Here is a 22,651-nt window from a genome sequence, read left to right on the forward strand (position 1 = left end):
TTGCGCGGTCCGCGGTTGCCGGCCTCCGCCCCCTAGAGGAGGCGTAGCGACGAGGAGGAGCCCAGCTAAAGTTGGAAAGGGACGGCCGGCCGGTTTGTCTTGCCGAGGAACTTCTGCAATTTAGGAGGTTTTGATTCTTACTCTAAGAGAAGGGTAAGTGGTTTTTAAACGTCGATGTCTCCAAATGAGCTACTCTTGGTTTTGACTACTTGTCTTTCCTCCCCTCTGTCCCGGGGTACCGGCTACAACCTCGCGGTTGCCCAGAACTGCAAGCTCCTAGCCCTGTCTGTTGGGAGGCTTTTAAAAAGCAAGCAACAAAAATAAGTCCTAGGCTCCAGGAGGATCTATTCTTGAGATGTGCACAGCAGGTGGCCGGTGGTTCAGTCTGGGTGATTTCTGCAGCCACCAAGGCTCATGTGCCCCAACTCTGGGTTCACAACTCCCCAGCTCCAGGCAGAGAGAGGACTTTCTGTACTGTGGCCTCCAGTCTACACGCAGCTGGCGTTGGTATCTTCCCTTAAACTCCGTGGCACCAACCTACCATAGTCTTCCAAAGAAGAGAGACTGAGACACAGGGTGACAGAAAGGGACAGAGAAGAAAAAAAAATTATACTTTCTTAACTACATCTTGTACGTTTACAGCTTCTAGGGCTGACATGAACAGAAAACACATGTTAATGATTGATTGAAAGGCGCAGAGGTAAGGTTGCACTGTTTGCCTGCAGCCCGTGAGCCCCCAAAGCCACCATGACTCCCTGCTGGCTGCAGCTCTTAGGGAAGGCAGCGGTCACAGTACCTCTCCCCACTGTCTCACAGTGGAGCCAGGTGATCTCTGTGAGCACACAGCCACAAGAATGGTAACGGCTGCTTTGATTGTGACTTATCTGCATTTCTAAGTTAATAATAAGTCCACACGCTATGACGACCCATTCTAGAACATTGGCAGTACATCATAAAACTACTGGGTCCCTTGCTTAGCCTTCGTTTTAAAATACCTCCAGAAATTCTTATTTTATTCTGTTCTTCTTTTTAAAATCTATTTTATGCATAAAGGCATTTTGCATGCATGTCTGCACCACATGCATGCCAAGGGCTCTCAGAGGACAGAAGAGGGTGTTGGCTCTTAGACTGGAGTGAGAGTTGGTTTTGAACCTGATCCACCATGTTGGTGCTGGAAATCCAAATGAAGTCCTCAGTAAGGGGACTGCTAAACCTAACCTCGGGCCCCTGTGCTCTTGATTTACCAATTTACTCTGAGTTTGAGAATTGACCTATCTGTTCTCTGTTAAGATAGACGTCTAACCTTTTTCCTATCCCTTCAATTTTCATTTAAACCTGTGGATGAGTTCAAGCATGCCCAAGAGGAGGAATTTTTAACTGTGTCTGTTGTAGAAACAAAAGTAAAATAAAAAAATAAACCAAGGTACTATAAATAATTTTTATAACATAGGTATTTGATAAATAGATAAGTCATTTAAACCACAGCATAGTTAAAAAAAAAAAAAAGCAGCCAGGCAGGGTGGTCCATGTTAGGAAGACTGCGACAGGAATATCACCAAGATATAACCTGGTCTACAAACTGAGTTCTAGGTCAGCCTAGGCTACAGTGTGAGATGCTCCCAAAGTGGCAGAAAGGTCTGTGTTATCCTTCATGAGACCATGAGTGATTCTAACGCTTTCTGTGTTCCAGGCATCCCGCCTGGGGTTGCAAGTGATCCCCATAGGTAGCTTCTGTAGAGAGCGTACTACCATAGGGACAGATTAGCTTTCCCGATAGACCCATATCCTGCGTGTTTCTTAATTTATAGGCATTTGAAGAATGCCCAGGTAGATGGTGTCATTAGAAACATGTGCTTCAGTGAAGCGTTTATCTAATTATTCTTTGTCAATAGAAAATCGGGAGTCAGATATTGGAGTAAGAACTTGAAATGATTGGAGAAGCAACAGAGAAGCCATCACAGACCTCCTCTCCGTTCCTCAGTCCAGAAGACTAAGCCCCTCTCTCAGCCCCGCCTCACTGCTTTCTGTCTCCTGTCTGTCCTCGGTCCTCCAAGACCTCTATGGTTAATTTTGGTCCACTAGTGGCTAGCTCTGCCCTCTGACTCAAAGCAAACTTGATCATAGTGTGATCAACTACCATACAACACTCCAGCCTGCAGCTTGGTGACCCCAGTTTCTCATCCATCCCAGGATTCATTTTACAGACATTAAAGACAATCTAGGCCAGTCTTTCCATAGGTGAGTTCGGAAGATCATATGTTAGAAAAACAGTGTCCGCCAACATTGAAGGCTCAGGACTTGGGCTTTAGCTCCCTGTGACCTGTGTGACCCTCCCTGGGCCCTGAACCTCTTCTAGTGTCTTCTCATTTTTAAAATAAGGGCTTTGCTTTTAGTTCTGCATAAGGTAACAGTTTTAGTAACTTTCCATTCTTGCCTGTTGTGAAGATAATTAAATGCGTGGAGATAAAGAAAAACCGCATACGTTTTGGGAAAAGCTGAATATTAGGGCTTAAAGAATTTCATAATTGCTGTTGGTATATCGTGCTGTTTCTTTCTTTGTGATTTCCTTTGATAGAGCACCAGGGTTACGAAGTGAATGATGATAGTGTGGTTGAGTTCAAAGGCAGAGAGTTTGGTCTGGAACCCGATCAGTCGAATGCAAAGACTCAGTGGGGAATAAGATCAAGGGAAGCAGAAGGGTGGTGCTACCCTTTGCAACATTATCCAAAGTGGTAGGGGAGGTGAGGAGGGCCAGTCTCCTGGGCCTGGGACTGCCTTCCATCGCCCCTCTCCCGACCTCCTTCCTTCCCCCCTCAAAATGTAAGAAAATAAATGCCTTAGCAACAAGAGAGAGATCCTGGCTTAGAACAATTTTGATTTTATTATTACCATAGTCTTTTCAGGCTGGTAAGGGTGTCTGTTGGTCAGATGTGTTGGAGATGATAGGAACCGGAAGAAGCAGAGCGAGGTGGCAACATACCTGAAGCCACAGCATTCAAGATGCTGAGGCTGTATGACCGAGAGCTGGGGGCCAGCGTGGGCTGCTTAGGATTTTCAAGACCAACCTGGTCCACATAGCTAAAAAAAAGCTGAAATTGGGTATAGAGCCCGGTTGTAGATGCTTAGCAGGCATAGGGCCCAGGTTCTAGCCACAGCCTGGCAATGAAAGAAAAGAAAAGAAAAAATTAGTTGCATATGAGTGTGTGTGTGTGTGGTGTGTTATGTGTGTGGTGTGTGTACAGTTCAAAGCAACCTTTATATTTTTGGTGTTTAGAATAGTAACTCTGATGTGTGTGTGTGTTTGTGGTGTGGTATATGTATGTGTGTGGTGTGTGTACAGTTCATAGCAACCCTTACATTTTTTTTGGATTTAGGATAGTAACTCTGTGATGTGTGTGTGTGAATGTGTGTGTGTGTGTGTGTGTGTGTGGTGTGTGTGGTGTGTACAGTTCATAGCAGCCTTTGCATTTTCTGGGTTTGACACAGTAACTCTGATGTGTGTGATCATGTGTATGTGTGTGTTTGTGTGTGTGTGTGGTGTGTACAGTTTATGGCATTTTCTGGGTTTGGCTCAGTAACTCTGTGATGTGTGTGTGTGTGTGTGTGTGGTATTATAGTTCATGGCATTTTTTGGGTTTGGCACAGTGCCTCTATTGGAAAGTGTCATCCTCTGATCGAAACAACTGTAGCAACCTGAAGCAGAAAGCTTTGACTACTTGTTTACAAGAGATCCCCAAGACCATGGTCATGACTGTTGACATTCCCTCATAGAAAAATGGGGTCGTAGGACCCTTATCTGATATTCCAGCCACTCCCCCTCTTTACCTCAGGGCCAACTGTGTGCAGTTCTGCCCTAACTGCACTCGGCCTCATTGGCCCAGAAGGCCTAGAATGTTTGGTAGGTAGAAGCTTAACTGAAGAGGGATTCCATCTGTTCATCCCTGCTGGGTGAGACTTTCCAGTGGTGTGGTTGATGTGGAGTCATCTGAGCACTTGTACGGAATCCCTCACCCACACTCTAAGAAACCCCTTGCCCACGCTCCGTAAGTCAGCCTTGCAAATGCATGGGAGCCCTTGGTCAGACGTGGCTTATGCTGAGGCCCCATAACGAGGTGGTGTATTTGTTTACATCTCTCCAGGGAGAGTCTCACATTTAACTTTGAAAACGTGTCTGTTGAGTGAACAACCGCCAGTGCATGCGTGGTATTAACCTCTTGCTTGACTTCTTTTCTGGACTGGATAGAAAACTCGGCATTTGTTTTCCTGAGGTTCCGAGGTTTGCTCCTCTAATATTCCTGGTGTTTGGAGATTGTGATTGTTCTTCCAGCTAACAAAACTTCCCAGGTCCTAGCAGAATCTATTTGATTGGATTTATTTATAGAAATTATGAAAAGGCGCAGTTAAAATTAGATGGGATATAACTAAAACCCGTCCATTACATCTCTACCACTTTGGTGTTCCCAGTTACATAATTTTATTCGCTAACTAGCCTTGCTTTTCTTAGAGTTTATTTTTAACTGGGCTCTCCTTCCCTTTAATAATAACAGGAGGGCAGAAAGGTTACCCGAACCTTTGTAATGTATAAACAACCGCACTGTTTTTTAGGTTTAAATTTTCTTTCTGTTTTCGCTACAGTGAACTGCAGAGGGGCTGAGATGACTCAGCGGGTAAAGGCACTTGCCACCAAAGCCAACCACCTCATTTTGATCCCCGGGACTTACATGGTGGAGGGAAAGAACTGGCTCTTGGCTGTTCTTCCTACATGCCTCTGCCCTGCATGTGCCTACACCTTCTTTTAAATATGCACACACTCAGATAAGCAAATGTAATAGAAAGCTACAGGGAGTCTGATGTTTCCATAACCCGATTAATTTCAAAAGCTGGGTGCTAAAAGGGAAAAGGAAATACCACAATTCAGTACAACTCAGTATAAATAAAGTTAGTAAATATAAAATAATTGCACACATTACTCTTGAATGCACATAAACACACTGGGCAATTGCTAGCATTGGATTTGTGGTACTAACCGATTCTTCAAAGTGTGGCCCAGAGCTGGCTGGAGGATGAGTGCAATAGGCTTCAGTTATGGCTATAATACTTTAGGTTATTAAAAGGCTAACTTGTTAAAGCTAGGCATAAATGTACTCCTTTTTTCCTCTGGACTTTCAGCATTTCATAATCTCACTGAAAATCCCTAAATCTAATGTTTGCAAGATTTTTAAGACACCACAACCCAATCTAAACAAACAAACAAGAGCCATCAGATATGGTATCCTGCTATGTTTTCCAGACGTTTTTGTTTGCGTGTTGTTGAAGGCACTAACCCCCCATGGGAAGTGGTATGGCGGATTCTGCTTTGTAGCTGAAGGATTTTCAGGATGAAAGGTCCTTGGTGGAAAGCTCCTAGTGTAAACTGCTGTGCGAAACTTTGTTTAATCTGTCCTCCCTTGGGGAGAGAAAACAGTGACAGCTTGGGTACAGTGTGACAATATATTAATGTTTCCTTAGTCTCTAGGTCGCCATGGCAACTGGACAGAAGTTGATGCGGGCTATTCGAGTGTTCGAGTTTGGTGGACCGGAAGTGCTGAAACTCCAGTCCAACGTGGCAGTTCCTGTCCCCAAAGACCATCAGGTGAGGATAACCATTCTGTGCAGGTGATGCTTGCTCTGAGCAGATGCACAGCGATCCACAAAGATGCTGGACTAGGATGCTGTTTAACTCTCTGTGAATCCTGACAAAGTAACACACATGATAATTACTGAAGTAGACATTGAAAAGGAATCACCCTGGCTACCACTGATGTGGGATTCCCCTCTGTGTGCTGTGAATACCACTGGTGAATTAAGACACTGCCTTGGCCTGTTGATAGGGCAGGATAGAGCTAGGTGGGGAAAACTAAACTGAATGCTGGGAGAAAGGAGGTGGAGTCAAAGAGAAGCCATGTAGCCCCCCCCCCCCCCCGGAGACAGACGCCAGAGCTTTACCCGATAAGCCACAGCCTTGTGGCTATACACAGAATAATGGAAATGGGTTAAATTAAGATGTAAGAGCTAGTCAATAAGAAGCTAGAGCTAATAGGCCAATCCGTGATTTAATTAATACAGTTTCTGTGTGGTTGTTTAGGTTCTGGGATGAACAAGTGGTCTCATACAACACTACCACAGCGTTTCTAAGGCTGGACATCACCTTTGTAGTCTAGTAATGGGGTTTCAATGTCGTCGTGCAAATTCTGAATATGTTTATTATCATGAACCTCCCTGATTTTTATTTTTCACATAGTGGGAAAGTAATTTCCCCTTTGCATTATTAAGAGAATTCAGTTATTCAGTTGTAAGACTTTATTGTTTCCAGAGTTTTTTTAATAGCGTGTAAGCCAGTCCACCTTACTTCTTAATGTAGACTTAGAATGCAGACTTGTTGAAGGCATGGGCTTGTTGGGTCTTGCTTTTTTTTAATTTTCCTCAGTTTTTCTAGCTCTAGGATAATGACATCATTGTAAGGATAAGCATCATTGTTAGGCAGTGCCACAATGCTCTGTGTTACCTGAATTGTATTGTCATTACAGGTTCTAATCAAAGTCCATGCCTGTGGTGTCAACCCCGTAGAGACCTACATTCGCTCTGGCACCTACAGCCGAAAACCTGTCTTGCCCTACACTCCAGGCACGGATGTGGCGGGGGTCATAGAATCTGTTGGAGACAGTGTATCTGCTTTCAAGGTATTCTAGTTTTGATGATTTCTATTTTGACTTAGTAGCATTCTTCCGAAATTTAATTATAGCTTTAAAGGCTTTCAAAGGTACTGTTTGCACAGTTTCTGCTAGTTGGGGGACTCTAGTCAAAAAGAAAGTATTTCTTATCCAGAGGCCTTGCTTGTCAGCACAGTTGGGAATCAATACTGGGTAATTTCGGTGTCATCACGACTCAGTGGATGAGCTGTGGTCTGTTTAGTCTACTAGAAACTTGTGACTGAAGAAAACACATAGGGATGTCAGACGGCCCCAACTCTTGTCACACAGACAGAACACAGGGGATGTCAGATGGCCCCGGCTCTTCTCACACAGACAGAACACAGGGATGTCAGACGGCCCCAACCCTGTCACACAGACAGAACACATAGGGATGTCAGACGGCCCCGGCTCTTCTCACACAGGCAGAATACACAGGGGTTATCAGATGGCCCAGCCCTTCTCACACAGACAGAACACATAGGGATGTCAGAGGGCCCCAACCCTGTCACACAGACAACACACAGGGGATGTCAGATGGCCCCGGCTCTTCTCACACAGACAACACACAGGGAATGTCAGACGGCCCCGGCTCTTCTCACACAGGCAGAATACACAGGGGTTATCAGATGGCCCAGCCCTTCTCACACAGACAACACACAGGAGACGTCAGACGGCCCCAGGCTCTTCTCACACAGATAGAACACACAGGGGATGTCAGACGGCCCAGCCCTTCTCACACTGTTTAATTTCTTTTCACAAAGTAGAAGAAAGGCTAGCTCTTTCGGAGGATAAATAAAACACGAGCATATGTGGCGTCTCTCTGCCGTGTTCAGAGTTGAGATCAGGGCCGAGGTCATGGCTGTCATTACTGTTCTGCCAAAAGACTTGCTTGGCATGGATCATGTCTTTGAAGGATGCTCACGCCTACCCTCTTTCCTCCTACTTCCTTGACCTGCTCAGCTTTGGCATCATACTCACCAAAATGGGTCTTCACTGGAGAAACTTAGCATGCCCCTGTGCAGGAAGTGGGCTTGTGGCAATGTGGCATCTGCCCCCATAGTGTCTCTAAAGCTTTCTTGCTAATGCCAGTAATCCCGGAGTCAGCGGGCCCTTTTAAGTCATTATCATAACTTCCCGATGACATTTGACACTTTCAGTCACTTAGCGTTTTCTTAGACAGTAAAAGCCAAGCCCAGCTTTTACTCTGGGTTCCGCAGTGCCCCGGTGCTGCTTGCCCTTCCTCTAGGCATCCTTGCTTGCCTTTGTTGCTCTGTGAAGGCCACCTTAATCCTGCCACGCTCTCAGTCCCACCCAGACCTGCCACCCATGTTTTCTTGTTCTGCCATTGCCTGTCTCCCTTTCTCTCCCCTCCTCTTAGACGTGAGCCTGCTTGAAATCTGGGACAGTGTGTTGCTACCTCTATCCTTCACAGGACTCCAAAGCAGTGTTCTCCTTCCGGCAAGTTCTTCATGTCCGAACCACACCGACGTCAATAGGGCATGTTTTCAAGTCATAAAGCGGGACTCGTCTGCTTGGTTTTCCTTGCTCATTCTCAGACAGCACGGCCAGATGCTCACACTGGCCTTTGGCTCGCAGTTTTCCTCCGAAGTCATTTCACATCATCAACCCTACAGCACAGTGTGCTGTTGGCTTTTCACATCCACCCTGCAGCACAGAGCTGTTGGCTTTTCACATCCACCCTGCAGCACAGTGCTCTTGGCTTTTCACATCCACCCTACAGCACAGAGCTGTTGGCTTTTCACATCCACCCTACAGCACAGTGCTCTTGGCTTTCCATGTCTTTGTCATGGGGCCAGTTTGAGTTTATTGAGCCATCACTGCACAGTAGTTTATTCTAGGGTCTCCCTTTCTTCCTTCCTCCCTTCCTCTCTCTCTTTCTTTTTTTTCCCTAAAGATGTAGGCCAGGTGTTTGGGTGGCCAGCCATTTCTCTAGGCACGTGGGACTTGTTAGCGAAAGCGTGTGCTTTTCTATGGCCGGGGAGTAGCAGGTAGCCACTAACAGGGGCCTTGCTTCCTGCTGTGGGAGGAACAAGTGTCTGCTCTGTCTCCCTATTTCTATTTCCATCTTAATTGGAAGAAACTGTGGAACTTAAGTGCACTCCAGCTTCCTCATCGTCGGCGATGACGGAGCGCGCATGTTCCCTAGGTCACTGTGGTGGTTATGTAGAAGGCCACGGCGCCCAGCTCAGTAAGTGCTCAGCAGTAGGTCTGCTCCTTTAATGCTTCCTTCTATCAGTTCCCGCTTAGAAAACAGGCATAGACGTCAGTGTTTCAGTTGTGTCTGTGAGATGCCGAGTTGAAGATACCCATGTGTAAATGAGTATTTCCTGTCTTCCTGTAAGGTTAGCGTTCAATCTCGTCCGTTTTGTCCAAAAGGAATCATGGCTGCATGCACTCGTTGATCTCTTTTTCAGAAAGGGGACCGGGTCTTCTGCTCCAGCACAATTTCTGGCGGTTATGCAGAGTTCGCTCTGGCAGCGGATCACACTGTCTACACCCTGCCTGAGACGCTGAACCTCAAGCAGGGTGCTGCGCTTGGGATCCCATACTTCACAGCCTGCCGGGCTCTGTTCCACAGGTGAGGGGCGCGCTGCTGCTCACAGCCCAGGCGGGCGGCTCTCCTCACCTGTTTGCTGCCTGGACCGCGGCTGCTTGTCATTTGCCATGAAACTTATCTGGGGTCATGACGGTCATGGGGAGGGCAGGAGTTTGACCATTTTGAGGAAGAAAGAGGGAATTAATCCCTTGAATGGAGATGGTTTTCTCAAAACCTGGGAATCAGGAGGGACATGTTACAAGATCCTGAGGTATCTTTCTGTGTCTTAGTCATTGTGCTATTGCTGGGAAGAACCATGATGGCCACAGCAAGTCTTCTAAAGGAAAGCATGTGACTGGGGGTCTGCTCTGGTTTCAGAGCCTTAGTCCACTGTCATTAAGACAGAGGGCATGGCAGCAGGCAGGCATGGTGCTGTGCCTAAGAGTGCTACATCTCCCAGGCAACCGGAAGTGACTGACTGTCACACCGAGGGCCACTTACTCAAAAGAGGAGACCTCAAAGCCCAACCCCACAGTGACACACTTCCTCCAACAAGGCCACACCTCCTCATAGTGCCTCTCCCTTTGGGAGCCATATTTTTTCAAATCACCACATACATTGGGCAAATATTTCAAGAGAGTCAAGTTTTCTGATCAATCCAAGACTCTTTTGGTGGTGAGATGGCACCAGGCAAAGGTAATCAGAGCGTTGAAGAGAAGCAGCAGCCAAGGGGGTGGTCACTGCTGCAGCAGTGGCCCGGGTGTCTGGTACTTCTCCAGTTATTCCCGTTGAACATGGAAGACAGTGGATGAAAGTAAGGGGACACCGGACACGGGGTGCTGGGCATTCTTCATGAAGGCTGGGATCCAGAACACAGCTCGACTGGGGTTGAGTAATTAAAAGCCATAAGAGTTAACAAGTAAACAGCACGTATACATGGTTTATACAGTGACGATGACTGTCAGTGTTTAAAAGAACATAGTTACATGGCACAGGCGAAAAGCCTGGACATTTCACAAGATTTTCAGAGGTGTGGGGAGGCAAGGACATTTTCTTAGTGCTGCCAAAAGCAGCCCACCTGCTATTACCTGAGTAACCCTGGACCCCAGGATAAAAAAGAAAGCTTGTCTTGGGACACTCTCCGTGGGGACACATGGGTATGAGGGACTCTAGTTCTTCTGGTTCAGAATTTCTACCAACAGTGACTCTGGGAACCATCCCTTTGAGCCTTGAGTTAGAGGATGTCTGACTCCATGTCAGGATGTAGTAGCTCTTTGGGTGTTGGCTGGAGCAAGGGTAGAAATCCCTCAATGATGATGTAAAACACCAGCTCTTGGTTAGCTCCAAGGGAGAGAGTGATGGATGCACCTCTGCTTTGTTCCACAGTGCCCGTGTGCTAGCTGGGGAAAGCGTCCTGGTTCACGGGGCGAGTGGAGGAGTAAGTATCTGTCTTTTTAAGTCTGTTTAACTGAGCATGGAGTTACAGGTCTCATGTAATAGTTCTTGAAATCCCTTTACCTTTTTACTTTTTAAATTTTAAAAAGTCATTCTCTGAGCGTTTCATATGTTGCATTCAGGGGTTTGATCTTACCCCCACCCCCACCTTCAACACCACTCTCCCAACTTCATGTCCTCTTCTTCTTCTTTTAAAAATAACCCATTGGGTCCAAAGTCAGTGATACCTAGATGAGAAGCCATCTGCAGGCACACAGTGGGCCCAGGAGGGCCACACGCTGCAAAGAACTGTCCCTTCCTCCCCCAGCCATCATCAGCTGCCAGTAGCTCCTCAGCTGGGACAAGGCCTGGTGTACCCCTCCTCTCTCTGTGCTGTGAAGCTGACATTGTACACAGTAAAGTCACTTTGAAGAGCCAAATTTATAGTCATGCTCCTGCTCCCGGGCCTTTCATGCTGAGAAGCTTCTTGAGATGCAGTCCCCGAGTGGAATTCATGGCTGATGCTGTAGCAGTTCTTGCTTAATAAATTCAGCAGGACACCTGATAAAAAATTAACGTGGTGAGCAGTGGTGAACTTCTCTTTTGTCCAAAGCCCGCTCCCCGCACCCCATCAACACAATGCACATCATGATGACATTCAAGGAGTGTGTGGTATATAGCTATGTCCTCATCTCCACAACCCAAGGCTTCAAATGTTAGCATCTAGTGGGCAAAGATTCAGAACCCAGAGCCTCAGCCCCTGTAGGAAATCACCAAGCACAGCACTGTTAGATGCCTCCTCAGTGAGCTTCCTGCAGCCTGTCTCCAAGGAGCACAGAGGGAAAAGCAGACTCATTTGGGATTTAGTAACTCCAGCACAGAGAGACTTTGGAAATGTTGGCGAGAAGATTTCACGTTGTTAAAATCCAGGACCTGGAACGCAATGGCTCACCTTCAGGGAGCTTGTCAACCCTCAGTACTGGGGGCTCTGGTTAGCTCATAGGCACGGCATGCCCCATGTGGCGATGGTAGTGCCCTGACAACATGACTCGGCCTCTAAAAGTGCCAGGTAACTCAAGAAGTCAGGCCACTCTGTGTCTCTTTAGAGATGAACTTCCTGTTTCATCTCCAGCTTCCTGAATGACTCAAAGAAATCAATCCTGGGGGACTTCACGGATTAGACGATTAATCAAAAAGCCCAAGGTGTCTCTGCAGCTTGAGAAAACACAACAGCTGAGCTCACCGATTACCATCACCAAAGGCTGGTTTTGGATGAAGTTTAAATTTAACCTAATAACCGAAGGTTTGAAAAGCACATGGGTTTATTTAGATTGCTGTGACTTTCTGAGAGCCTGGTGCTCTGTAGAGAAGAGAGATTTTGGTACAGTGGAGAGAGAGGAGTTTAAAGGAAATCTCTTTATTCCCTTCACCCTCCTGTAGAAAGCCCCATCGCTTCCGAGGGATTGGTTTGCTTTTTTAAAAGGTAAAATCCAAACTGTTGGTTTCCAGAGCTGGTTGAGCTTGCTAAATCCTGGCTGGCCGGGCCGGGCTGACAGGCCTCTGTGTGAAGCACCTGTGATCCTCCTGCCCTATCAGAGGAACGCAGAGCCCTGGCTTTCCCTGGCTACTGTCTGTACTCTCTGTTCTCACTTAATTCCCGTTCCTGCGGGATTATGTTGTGGGTTTAAGATGACGTGGATTTACGAACACAGCCATTGTCTCAGTGTGTTGGTGGGGAGGGCCTCATTTTACTGCTAGCGAAATAAGCCGGAGAAAAATAGCTGGCAAAGAATGGCGCATAATGTCCTGGAAATATTGTGAGTCTAATTGTTGGCAAGGAGATAGCAGCCAGAAGCACTCAGAAGGCTCCTGAGTGGCCCCTCAGAGGAGAGCGTTACACGGTATGTTTGCACTAAGTCTCTGCTCTAAAGTGGCATTTTATTAGAGTCGTAGTCTTAATAGAAAACGTCAATCATTGGAGTCGATTGTGATGACCCCTTAGTGCAGTTTTCACCTAATGGGCTGGCTGTCCTCCTGCATTAGGTGTCTCCCGCGTTCTTGTTTCTGTTAGATTATCGAATCCCTGCCATAGCCTGACTTGCATCACCTCATCCACCCCACGGACCTTTCCGTCTTTAAACTTATTTCGGCTCAGGAGGCTAGAATTGCTCCTGCTCTGTGAGTTTCTCTCATTTTTTCTAGTAATTATTTTTCCTATCATGCCCAACCCTGTTGGCCTTCCAGATCATAGATTCTTCATTTTTAAATTTTTTTTGTATTATGTATACAGTGTGCTATCTGTATGTTTTGCTGACATGCCAGAAGAGAGCATCAGATCTCACTGTAGATGGTTGTGAGCCGCCGTGTGGTTCTCTGGAAGAGGAGTCAGTGCTCTTACCCTGTGAGCCCTCTCTCCAGCACTTCTTCTTCAGTCTTTACATTTATTATCCGTGTGTCTGAGCATGCTCTTGGTCACTGGAGGACCACGTGTTCACGAGCAGGTTCTCCGCCTCTACCACACGGTTTCTGACCTGGCTCCGTGGGTCAGCATGTGTCCAGTTAATGTTGCCCTGGATTACATGGCATTAAAATGTGTAATTTTAATAAGATGATGTAATATGGGAGGGAGTACACTCATTGTTGGCCTCTACATGTGTACACACATGTACATGGGTACACACGCTAGCACATACGCACACATACACACAAGGAAGGCTTGATTTTAAAAACTGCTATTGAATTGCTACCTTGAGTTTCATTAAAAAAAATAATTCCATAAATTTTGACCTGGGGGTAGGGAAGAATTTTCAATACTTTCTGACGAGGGCCTAAGCATGCCTGCCTCTTTTGCACTACATGTATTTATGTGAAGTGTCGTTCTTGCCCTTGACGAGTATAACAGAGTAACGGATCACACTCTCGTAGGTCTGGTTTGTGGGTCCCATGCCCGTATGCCTAAGGTCACCTAAGAACCTCTCAGGCGAAAAGGAGTCCCGAGTGGGAAGTGCCGAGGACGTCCTGCTCTCTGTATGAAACACTGGTCTTTAGCAGAAAAGAACAGCCAAACGTGTTGTCTCTTGGGAGCCTGAGGCAGAGGATCACGATGAGTTCAGTCCAGCCGGGGCTACGCGTAATGAGTGCCTCAAAAGAAATAGGGAGCTGGAGAGATGGCTCAGTGGTTAAGAGCACTGACTGCTCTTCCAGAGGACCTGGGTTCACTTCCCAGCACCCACATGGCAGATCACAACTGTCTATAACTCCAAGATCTGACAGTCTCATATAAACATGCATGCAGGCAAAACACCGATGCATGTAAAATAAAAATAAATAAAGATAAAAAAGAAGTAGCTGAATATTTATCTTTTTTTCAAGCAGTAAGTGCCTTTTTAAATTTGACTTTGAATAAAACTGGAGATTTAAGGAAGCTTTCCATAAATCCCGGTTGGGAAGTGTTTTGTTCCCTGTGAAAACTGAGAGTAAGCGGATGACCTTGGAAAACCCAATGGATGCTGGGGTCAGCAGTCCCCCAGTATCACCCCACTTCCTTCCCGTGGGCTTGTCAGTGGCGAGAGGGGTCTGTCTGTCATGCGGGAGGGAGACGCAGTTAGAGGTTACAGCTGTCAGCCGGCCATTGCCATGGCGCTCAGTATGGCCCAGAGCCCTTACCTCACCCTGGACCACTGGCTCATGTGATCCTCCCTCCTCCCCTCCCCCCCCCCCCCCCCCCCCCGTTCACCTTTTGACCATCCCACGATTTTGCCTCCTGCTCCTCCCGCCCCTATCTTCCTAGGGCCTTTCTGTGTCACCTCTCCTGATGACCCCGACAGCCTCTCTCCACACCTCTAATCCATGCCGGTTTTGTTATTTTCCCTCGAACTTTCTGTTATCTCCACTGACTTTACTCACTTGTTTGATCATTTATTATCTTCTTTTGTCTTCAGAATGGTTTTTTTTGGTTTTTTTTTTTTTTTTTTTTTACATTAAGTCCATGGCCAGCACAAGACAGGCACTCAATAAATGTGAGCCCATGAGCCTGTGTCTTTGACTTAAATGGTAGAGGAGGCCTTATGCTTGTTATAAAGAATGTGGTAGTTAATTGGTTAGATATAGGCAGGGAGCAGCATTGAGGCCATCTTTAAAGCCTGCACCTCCCGCATGAAGCAGATGTTAGCAGGTGTTGTGATGCAGTGGTTAATGGGTTAATGGCTACGTTATATGGTCTGATGTGGCTCTGTTCTGCTGTATGAGATTTGGGCAGGGTTGCTGCTCCTCGTCAGCATGACACAGATAGACATGATGGAGACCTCACCGAGCACTGTGAAGGTAGTGGGGGCACAGCGTAGGGAGAACTTAGTGTGTTGCCAGGATGCTATGAATGGGAACTTAGAGCTGGTCTTTCAGCCTTCAGGACAGGTTATACACTAGGACCGTACTTCAACCTTCCTAATGCTGCAACCCTTTAATGCAGTTCCTCACGTTGTGGTGACCCCCCAACTATAGAATTATTCCTTTGTTACTCCATAACTGTAATTTTGCTATTGTTATGAATCATAATGTAAATGTCTGATGTATAGGATATCCGATGTTCAGGATGCCCGAGGTGCAGGATGTCCGATGTGCAGGATGTCCGATGTGCAGGATGTCTGAGGTGCAGGGTGTCCGAGGTGCAGGATGTCCGAGGTGCAGGATGTCCGAGGTGCAGGATGTCTGGTGTTCAGGATGTCTGAGGTGCAGGATGTCTGAGTTGCAGGATGTCTGAGGTGCAGGGTGTCTGAGGTGCAGGATGTCCGAGGTGCAGGATGTCCGAGGTGCAGGGTGTCCGAGGCGCAGGATGTCCGAGGTGCCGGATGTCTGGTGTGCAGGATGTCCGAGGTGCAGGGTGTCCGAGGTGCAGGGTGTCCGAGGTGCAGGGTGTCCGAGGTGCAGGGTGTCCGAGGTGCAGGATGTCCGAGGTGCAGGATGTCCGAGGTACAGGATGTCTGAGGTGCAGGATCTCCGGTGTGCAGGATGTCTGAGGTGCAGGATGTCCGAGGTGCAGGATGTCCGAGGTGCAGGATGTCCGAGGTGCAGGATGTCCGAGGTGCAGGGTGTCCGAGGTGCAGGATGTCCGAGGTGCAGGGTGACTGAGGTGCAGGATGTCTGAGGTGTAGGATGACCAAGGTGCAGGATGTCTGAGGTGCAGGGTGTCCGAGGTGCAGGGTGACCGAGGTGCAGGATGTTTGAGGTGCCACCCTGTGAGAGGGCCGCTCCACCTTCAGTTGGAGAAACACTTCACTAGAGGGATCTGCAGTTCCCTGTAGACATCAAAGGCTTTTCAGGAACGCAGAGAATATGTAACATCAGGCTTGTATTCTCTTTTCCAGGTTGGATTGGCTACTTGCCAGATTGCCAGAGCTCATGGCTTAAAGGTTTTGGGCACCGCTGGTTCTGAGGAAGGAAAAAAGCTTGTTCTGCAAAATGGTGCTCATGAAGTGTTTGATCACAAAGAAGTTAATTATATTGATAAAATCAAGGTAAAGTTTTCTACAGTTTTACAGAAGTCAAATATTGCTTCTTGGAGATTTACTTAAGTTATATTAACTACTACCCTTTTAATGAATAAATAAAATATTGCTTAATAAATAAGATTGCTTCCATTTTCATATCTGCACTGCTCTCATCCCATGTGTGTTTTAGCTGACTTAGGCACAGGCGTCTAGTTTTTTAGCCTTTGCTCTTGTGTTTGCACTGTGAATGCGCACTGAATGAGGTGGAGCTTTTCTGAAAGACCATGCTGTAAGTAGAGTTTGCAGCTTCACGGTGCTTGTAGGGCAGCTGTTACCATGTGAGATCCCACTGCAGTTGAGGTTCACAGAATTACAAATCAGATGTATCTATCCTGAAAAGATGCTGCTTGTGAGCCGGGTCCTTGGGGAGGAACAATCACTGTCCTGCCCACCATGGCGGGGAGCATTCAGGTAACTGTCGCATACAACACAGTTCATACAGGGTCATATCTGTCTGTCTGTTTCACCTGGCAAGTGCCCTGCCACTGGCTTCTATCCCAGCCCTCACTTCAACCCTCAGGTCCCTGTTTGTTTACTGCTGAAACCAGTTCAAGACAGACTCCCTTGCTCATCCTCAGCAGCACTTTTTTGAGGTAGGAGAATGAGAATTTCCCAGGCACCAAGTTCTTTAGAGGCCGTTACTCAAGGAGGAAAAGTGTGTGTGTGTGTGTGTGTGTGTGTGTGTGTGTGTGTGTGTGTGTGGTGTTTCCACCATACTGCCTTGCTAAAACACCAGCCAAGGCTCTCGTTTGTGCCTTGTGTAGGGGCTGGCACCCCACGCTCAGTCCTAACACCATCCTCAGGAGTATGTGCAGTAGTTAGAGAAGCTGGTTCCTGGGGAACTTGCAGCTTGTTTGTGTAGCCTTTGGGGTTTTGACTCCTTCACCTGTCCTGAGGCTCCTTTGTTTCTCCTGTTCTCAGAAGTCTCCAGGCCTCTCCTTCCCCTTCCCTCTTCTCTCCCCTCCCCTTCCCTCCTGGTTCCTTTACTGCCTAACTTCTAGAAACACAGGGGCGCTCACTGTTCCCTCCCTTCCTCCTTCACAATGTAGTTCTGCTTTTGTGTCATTTGATGTCTTCGGAGGATGTATCTCAGGGGTCAGAGGTGAGTCTTTGTCTGTCTTCATCCTCAGGAGCATGAGACCTTGACTGTGTCTCCTTGAAGCTGGCTGTCTTGCTACACACGGACGTCATTGTAACCTCCTTCCTCTTCGTGTTATCACACACTGTGTGTCTGTATGCCCTCTGTTGTCTCTGCTATTCCTCTGGGCCTTGGTGTCATTCTCTGCTGACCTTCACTTTATAATCTGGCACAGGCTGCAGTAGACCCAAAGCTCACCATGTCCTGTAGACTGGCTGGCCAGTGAAACTGGGATCTATGCATCTCTGCCTCCAACACTGGGGTTGGTTACAGCTTTTTTTCCCCCACGGAGATGGATCTGGAGAAGCCTGTGTGGCCTGCGGTTCACCCCAGCCATCTCCCCGACCAGCCCTGATTGTGCCCGTTTTAAATCCCGTTCTTCCTGTGGCTCTCCAGGTTGCCCAGGTTACTCTGCCAGTTTCGCCCCTGTAAGCTCTGCCAAAGCCTTGTCACCCGCTGCTTAAGCCTCTGTTTCCTCAGCTTCGATACTTGTAACTGAGCTCAAAGGCCCCCCCCCCCCCGTCTTCTACTGCTCCCAGAGACATTTGTTCCTTTAAATGTATGAAGAAATAACTAGAATAAATCGCTGTTCAAAGAGTAATTTTGACCTCCCTGCCTCTTATTGAGCTTCTAGTACTTAAAACATTGAACTATGAACACCCAAAAATAAAACAAAGGAAAACGCGTAGCCCTTTCTGTGGCATGCAGTTCAGATGCTCAGTCTGGAACAGTTTGCCTTGCCTTCCCCCACAAAGCTGTGGCTGAGGAGCTATCCCCAAAGGCCTCGGGTGTAGCTTTCCCTCACCTTCCTTCTTGTGTTTAGGGATCTCCTTTTCATCCTCTGGGCAACTTTCTCTGAGGAAATTTCTCTGACCAGTGTAGGCAATTCAACTCCAACTTTTTCATTCTGTGACTCATGGCTTAGGTCTATTAACGTGGCACTCAAGCCTTACATAAGAGCTGTGCTTGCAGTATTCTCTTCCCCAACCCCTGGCTTTAAGTGTGTTACATCCATTCTTTGCACTCTACCCAATGCTTGATTTAAGTATTTATTTCTGTTAAAACAAAATAAAACAAATGAATTATAAGATAACTATAATATTGCTGGTTCTTCAAGAACCATTTTAAACATGGAGAACCAATACCCTACAGTGCAATCAAAGAGAATTAGTATAGCAAGCAAATGATAAACCACTTAGTGTAACACTGAATACAAGCTCCACCTACAGAAACATACTAAAGCCCCTCCTTGGCCCAGATGCACAGGTATCCACTTATACACACATATTTGCACCACAAATATATAAACATGCATGTGTGTGCACACACACACATACACACACACACACACACACACACACACACCCTGAAAGACCAAGTAGCAAGTACTTACTTGTTTACTTCTTTTTGTTTGTTTGTTTGTTTTGTTAAGAAAAATGGGAGACCCCTAGGGTTTGGGAAGCTTTGATTTATTGTTTACTCTCTGTAAACATTTTTCATGATAGGAAGATTTTAACTAAGAAATAAGTATTGTAAATGGAAGTTTCTGTCCCACCCTGTCCTGCAGCTGTTCATTCCCAAAGAAATGCACAGAGGTTTATATTAATTATAAACAGGTCTATTAGCTCAGGCTTATTGTTAACTAGCTCTTACAACTTAAATTAACCCATAATTCTTGTCTGTTTAGCCAGGTGACTTAGTACCTTCTCTCAGTGATACATTCTCATCCTGCTTCCTCTGCATCTGTCTGGTGACTGACTGACTCTCTGCCTTTCCTCTTCCCAGAATTCTCCTAGTCTGGTTACCTCTCCTATACTTCCTGCCTGACTACTGGGCCATTCAGCATTTCATTAAGCCAGTATGAATGACAAATCTTTAGAGTGTACAAGAGCATTATCCCACAGCAAAGTATTTTATATTCAGGCCGACTAGCACACACACAAAGAATTCATCAGATTTCATCTCATTATGGCAATTTATCTGGGGCCTCTTAGTCTTCACACTGTACAGGGCGGCTGCTCGCTTGGCACAGCATCATTGCCTTGTAATTAGATCATTTTAAAGCAGGCATCGTTAGTCTTGCATGCCATTTTCAAACGCATTTCTGTGGAACGTGCTGCCGGACCTTTATCTTGTTCTTTTCATTGTGCAGGAAGCTGTTGGTGACGAGGGGGTTGATGTGGTTGTTGAGATGCTGGCAAATGTGAACCTGAGTAATGACTTGAAGCTCCTGTCCCGTGGAGGGCGGATAATCGTAAGTACTGTTCCTCGTTGCTTTGCGTTTCCTGCCGTCTCCCCATTCACAGCAATCTTCACTGTGGGCCCGATGTTTTCACGACAGGTTGTTGGCTGTCGAGGCACTATTGAGGTAAACCCAAGGGACACCATGGCAAAGGAGACGAGCATAATTGGAGTTTCTCTCTTTTCATCCACCAAGGTACAGATGGATGTGGTTCTGAAGTTGCCAACTTAAACACTGGGAAATGTGTCTATTGGCAGATTGACAGCAAAAGTAGTTGTTGAGCTTGGTCACCCGACTAGAGCGGTAGATACCAGTCAGTCTGTGTTTGGGAGAGGGCATACTAGTCATAGCTATTTCAAGACAGTATTTCATGTACTAACCCTGTCCCAGGATGTGTGATTGACAGAGAATTAAAAGGTAGTTCTGGGCAAAGTGCCAAATCCTGCACATTTGCAGGAGGACTTTTCTGGAATGGCTCTAGATATTGAGGTTTCTTAATTCCACCAAATGCAAGTCCAGTGGTCCTTGCTGAGAAACAAATGACAATAAAACACACTTTAAATTTCTCTCTCTCGCTCCCGCTAGGAGGAACTTCAGCAGTTTGCAGCCATCCTCCAAACAGGAATGGAAAAAGGTTGGGTGAAACCCGTGATAGGCTCTGAGTACCCTTTGGAGAAAGTGGTCCAGGCCCATGAAGACATCATCCATAGCAGTGGGAAGACCGGGAAAATGATTCTTCTCTTATGATGACCAACTCTTTCTGGGATGCCCTGTGCCACTGTGACACCTTCGCCCCCCCCCCCCCCAAGTCTTTCTGATACCATCTTTAATCAGCATTCATTTCATTGAGTTTCATGTATTAAAAGCACTAGTTTAGGGAGTAGACAGTGGAGTAACATCATAGCAGACAGCAATGTGTAGTCTTGTGTGGTGTTAGCATGCGTCTCAAAACTGTTTTTGCTTCTCTTTCTTTGTTTGGCTTAGTGTTCCAATTTTGTTTCGTTTTGAGACAGAATCTTGCTCTGCAGTTCATGCTGCCATTGAACTCATGGTGATCCTTCTGTCTCAACTTTCTGAGTGCCAGGATAATAGTCCTGGACTGCCACACAACTTCATTTCAGAACTTCATAATTCCTTAACTTTCATGCCTTTGCCTAAAATGTACTAACTCAAAATAAGACTATGGGACTATGGATCTGCTTGGGCTTCCAAGCCTACCTACCTTTATTAAGAGTCACCAGTCCTCTGATCGGCAGTGACTGTCTTGGACTCTGCAGGCTTTCTGGGCTTGAAAAACATACTTCTCAAACTTACCTCCTTTCAGTCTACAAGCCTCTGGGAAGGGCAAACATGAGTAATGGCTGGGGAAGCTGTCAGTCTGTTTTCCTCACATTCCCGAAAATGCTGAATGCTCACTGAGCGCTGGTCACCAGCCACGTTCCGGGAGGTCAGCAGCCTTATTTAGGTCTGTGGTGTTCAGTGCGGTCCTCCATTAAGTGCCTCATGGTTCTTTAGGGCTTCCTGAACATGTGACACGAGTCATATAATTTGACATAATTTCACCTAAAATTGTAAGTTCACACATTTCTGCGTTAGTTCTCATGGTTTTGTAACCTGGAATAAATTCTGTAGCAGAACACTGAAGCCTGCGCCTGTCTCCTTCATGGGGCACCAGCCTCATTTCCACCTCGCTCCCGACCTTGTGGCTGCTTAGTAGGCCTGTTCCATTCTGCGATTCTTTGAGACTAAATAAAAGGATGGCCCTTTAGAAATCTCACACCAGTATTCCACCCAAGGAGATGAGGTTGCGCCACTCACATCGGGCTCTGTGTTTTCCACGTGAGCGCATCGCCCTGTCTCTTGGTGCATTGTGTGGATGATTGTCCTGTTTCATTTGTTCTGAGTGTCAACCCCTGCTAAGTAGCGAGCAGACACCACTGTTCAAGTTGGGGGACGTGGCCATTGACGTATGTGCTGTGACCAATGTGTTGAAGCCATTAGCATGGTCTATGTTCAGCCACCGTTATCTTACTAATTAATTGTCCTATCAAATAGCATTCAGCAGAGTTTCAGAAAGAGGATTACTTGGATCCTCAGAGTAGTATTTTATGTGCTTTCTAAAATGGAGGGTTCTTTGTTTATGCAAAAAGAAAAGGAATGATGCTTGGGTGAGCAGCTTGATCTGTTTGCAGAACGGTGAATGAGCTAACACAGACAGCCATTGCTATAGGCCAGTTCCTTTCGAGGGCCAAACTAGCCACACTTAGAGTGACCTGCCAGGTTAAGGCACTGCAGCACCAGGTGTGTTTCTGCGTGAGTCTACAATTCTGGCGCTAATCCTGTCCTAACTTCTGGATCACTGCCACCACTAACTAGGACCCAGATCACTAGGGGCTGTCCTCCATGAAAGGCAGATAGTGAGCATTTCAGCTCCTAGCCTTCTCGATTTCTGTTCTTGGGTTCTCTGAGTTCTGCGCCCCAGATCCGTGTTGGAGAACAGGATGATGAGCGGCCCTGATGGCCACAGCTGTGCGAGCGTGCGCAAGACACGTTAACCTAGACTCGTGACCTGGCCTTCCTTTTTTTTGATGTTAAACTTCAAGCTCTTGCTTACCTCTCAAGGTCTTTGGCTTTCCTGACCGTCTATTCCTCTGGCTTCCATAGGCATCCGGCAGCCTGCTTCCCAGCCCCACTCCCTCGGGTTCCATAGGCGTTGAGTGGCCTGCTGCCCACCTGCGCTCTGCATGGGTTCCTCTTACTCTTCTGACTCTGTTCGTTATCCTCACCTGGCTTCACTTGCTGTTTGGCTAGCAATCACTGAGACTCAGTCGGTTCCTCAGTGGCCCAGCAGCCATCGATTACGAGTGTGGGGAAGCGCTCTGCTGGAATCAGATGTGACAAAGACACATAAAGCATATCTCATGTCCCGGGCTCCATTGTTGACTGGGGATAAGACCCTGTGAAATGTTTCTCACCATTGCGGGGTGGGGGAGGGTGAGGAAT

At 46.8% G+C, this 22,651-nt stretch overlaps 1 protein-coding gene across 2 annotated transcripts; it reads left to right on the forward strand.

The window, feature by feature from the left end:
* Position 1: 1 nt before the first annotated feature.
* On the forward strand, positions 2 to 21,292 carry Cryz (crystallin zeta). 2 transcript variants are annotated; one of them, XM_038311383.1, is made up of 9 exons: positions 2 to 153; positions 5,509 to 5,632; positions 6,567 to 6,719; positions 9,167 to 9,330; positions 10,675 to 10,726; positions 16,086 to 16,235; positions 19,559 to 19,660; positions 19,748 to 19,843; positions 20,234 to 21,292. In XM_038311383.1, the coding sequence occupies exons 2-9, from the start codon at positions 5,522 to 5,524 to the stop codon at positions 20,393 to 20,395; spliced, it is 990 nt and encodes a 329-aa protein (XP_038167311.1). In that variant the 5' UTR covers positions 2 to 153; positions 5,509 to 5,521; the 3' UTR covers positions 20,396 to 21,292. The 2 variants fall into 2 exon arrangements, with proteins under 2 accessions (XP_038167311.1, XP_038167312.1); XM_038311384.1 differs by having other exon boundaries at positions 21 to 153; positions 5,516 to 5,632.
* Positions 21,293 to 22,651: the final 1,359 nt, after the last annotated feature.

Source organism: Arvicola amphibius, chromosome 14, assembly GCF_903992535.2.
Source record: "Arvicola amphibius chromosome 14, mArvAmp1.2, whole genome shotgun sequence".
In the NCBI taxonomy this organism is placed as follows: Eukaryota; Metazoa; Chordata; class Mammalia; order Rodentia; family Cricetidae; genus Arvicola; species Arvicola amphibius.

Excerpts from the sequence above, each read along its gene's own strand:
- Cryz (XM_038311383.1), top strand. The coding sequence starts at position 5,522 with ATGGCAACTGGACAGAAGTTGATGCGGGCTATTCGAGTGTTCGAGTTT. Across the intron at positions 5,633-6,566 it reads CTGTCCCCAAAGACCATCAG|GTTCTAATCAAAGTCCATGC; the intron begins GTGAGGATAACC and ends TTGTCATTACAG. Across the intron at positions 19,844-20,233 it reads CTCTCTTTTCATCCACCAAG|GAGGAACTTCAGCAGTTTGC; the intron begins GTACAGATGGAT and ends CGCTCCCGCTAG.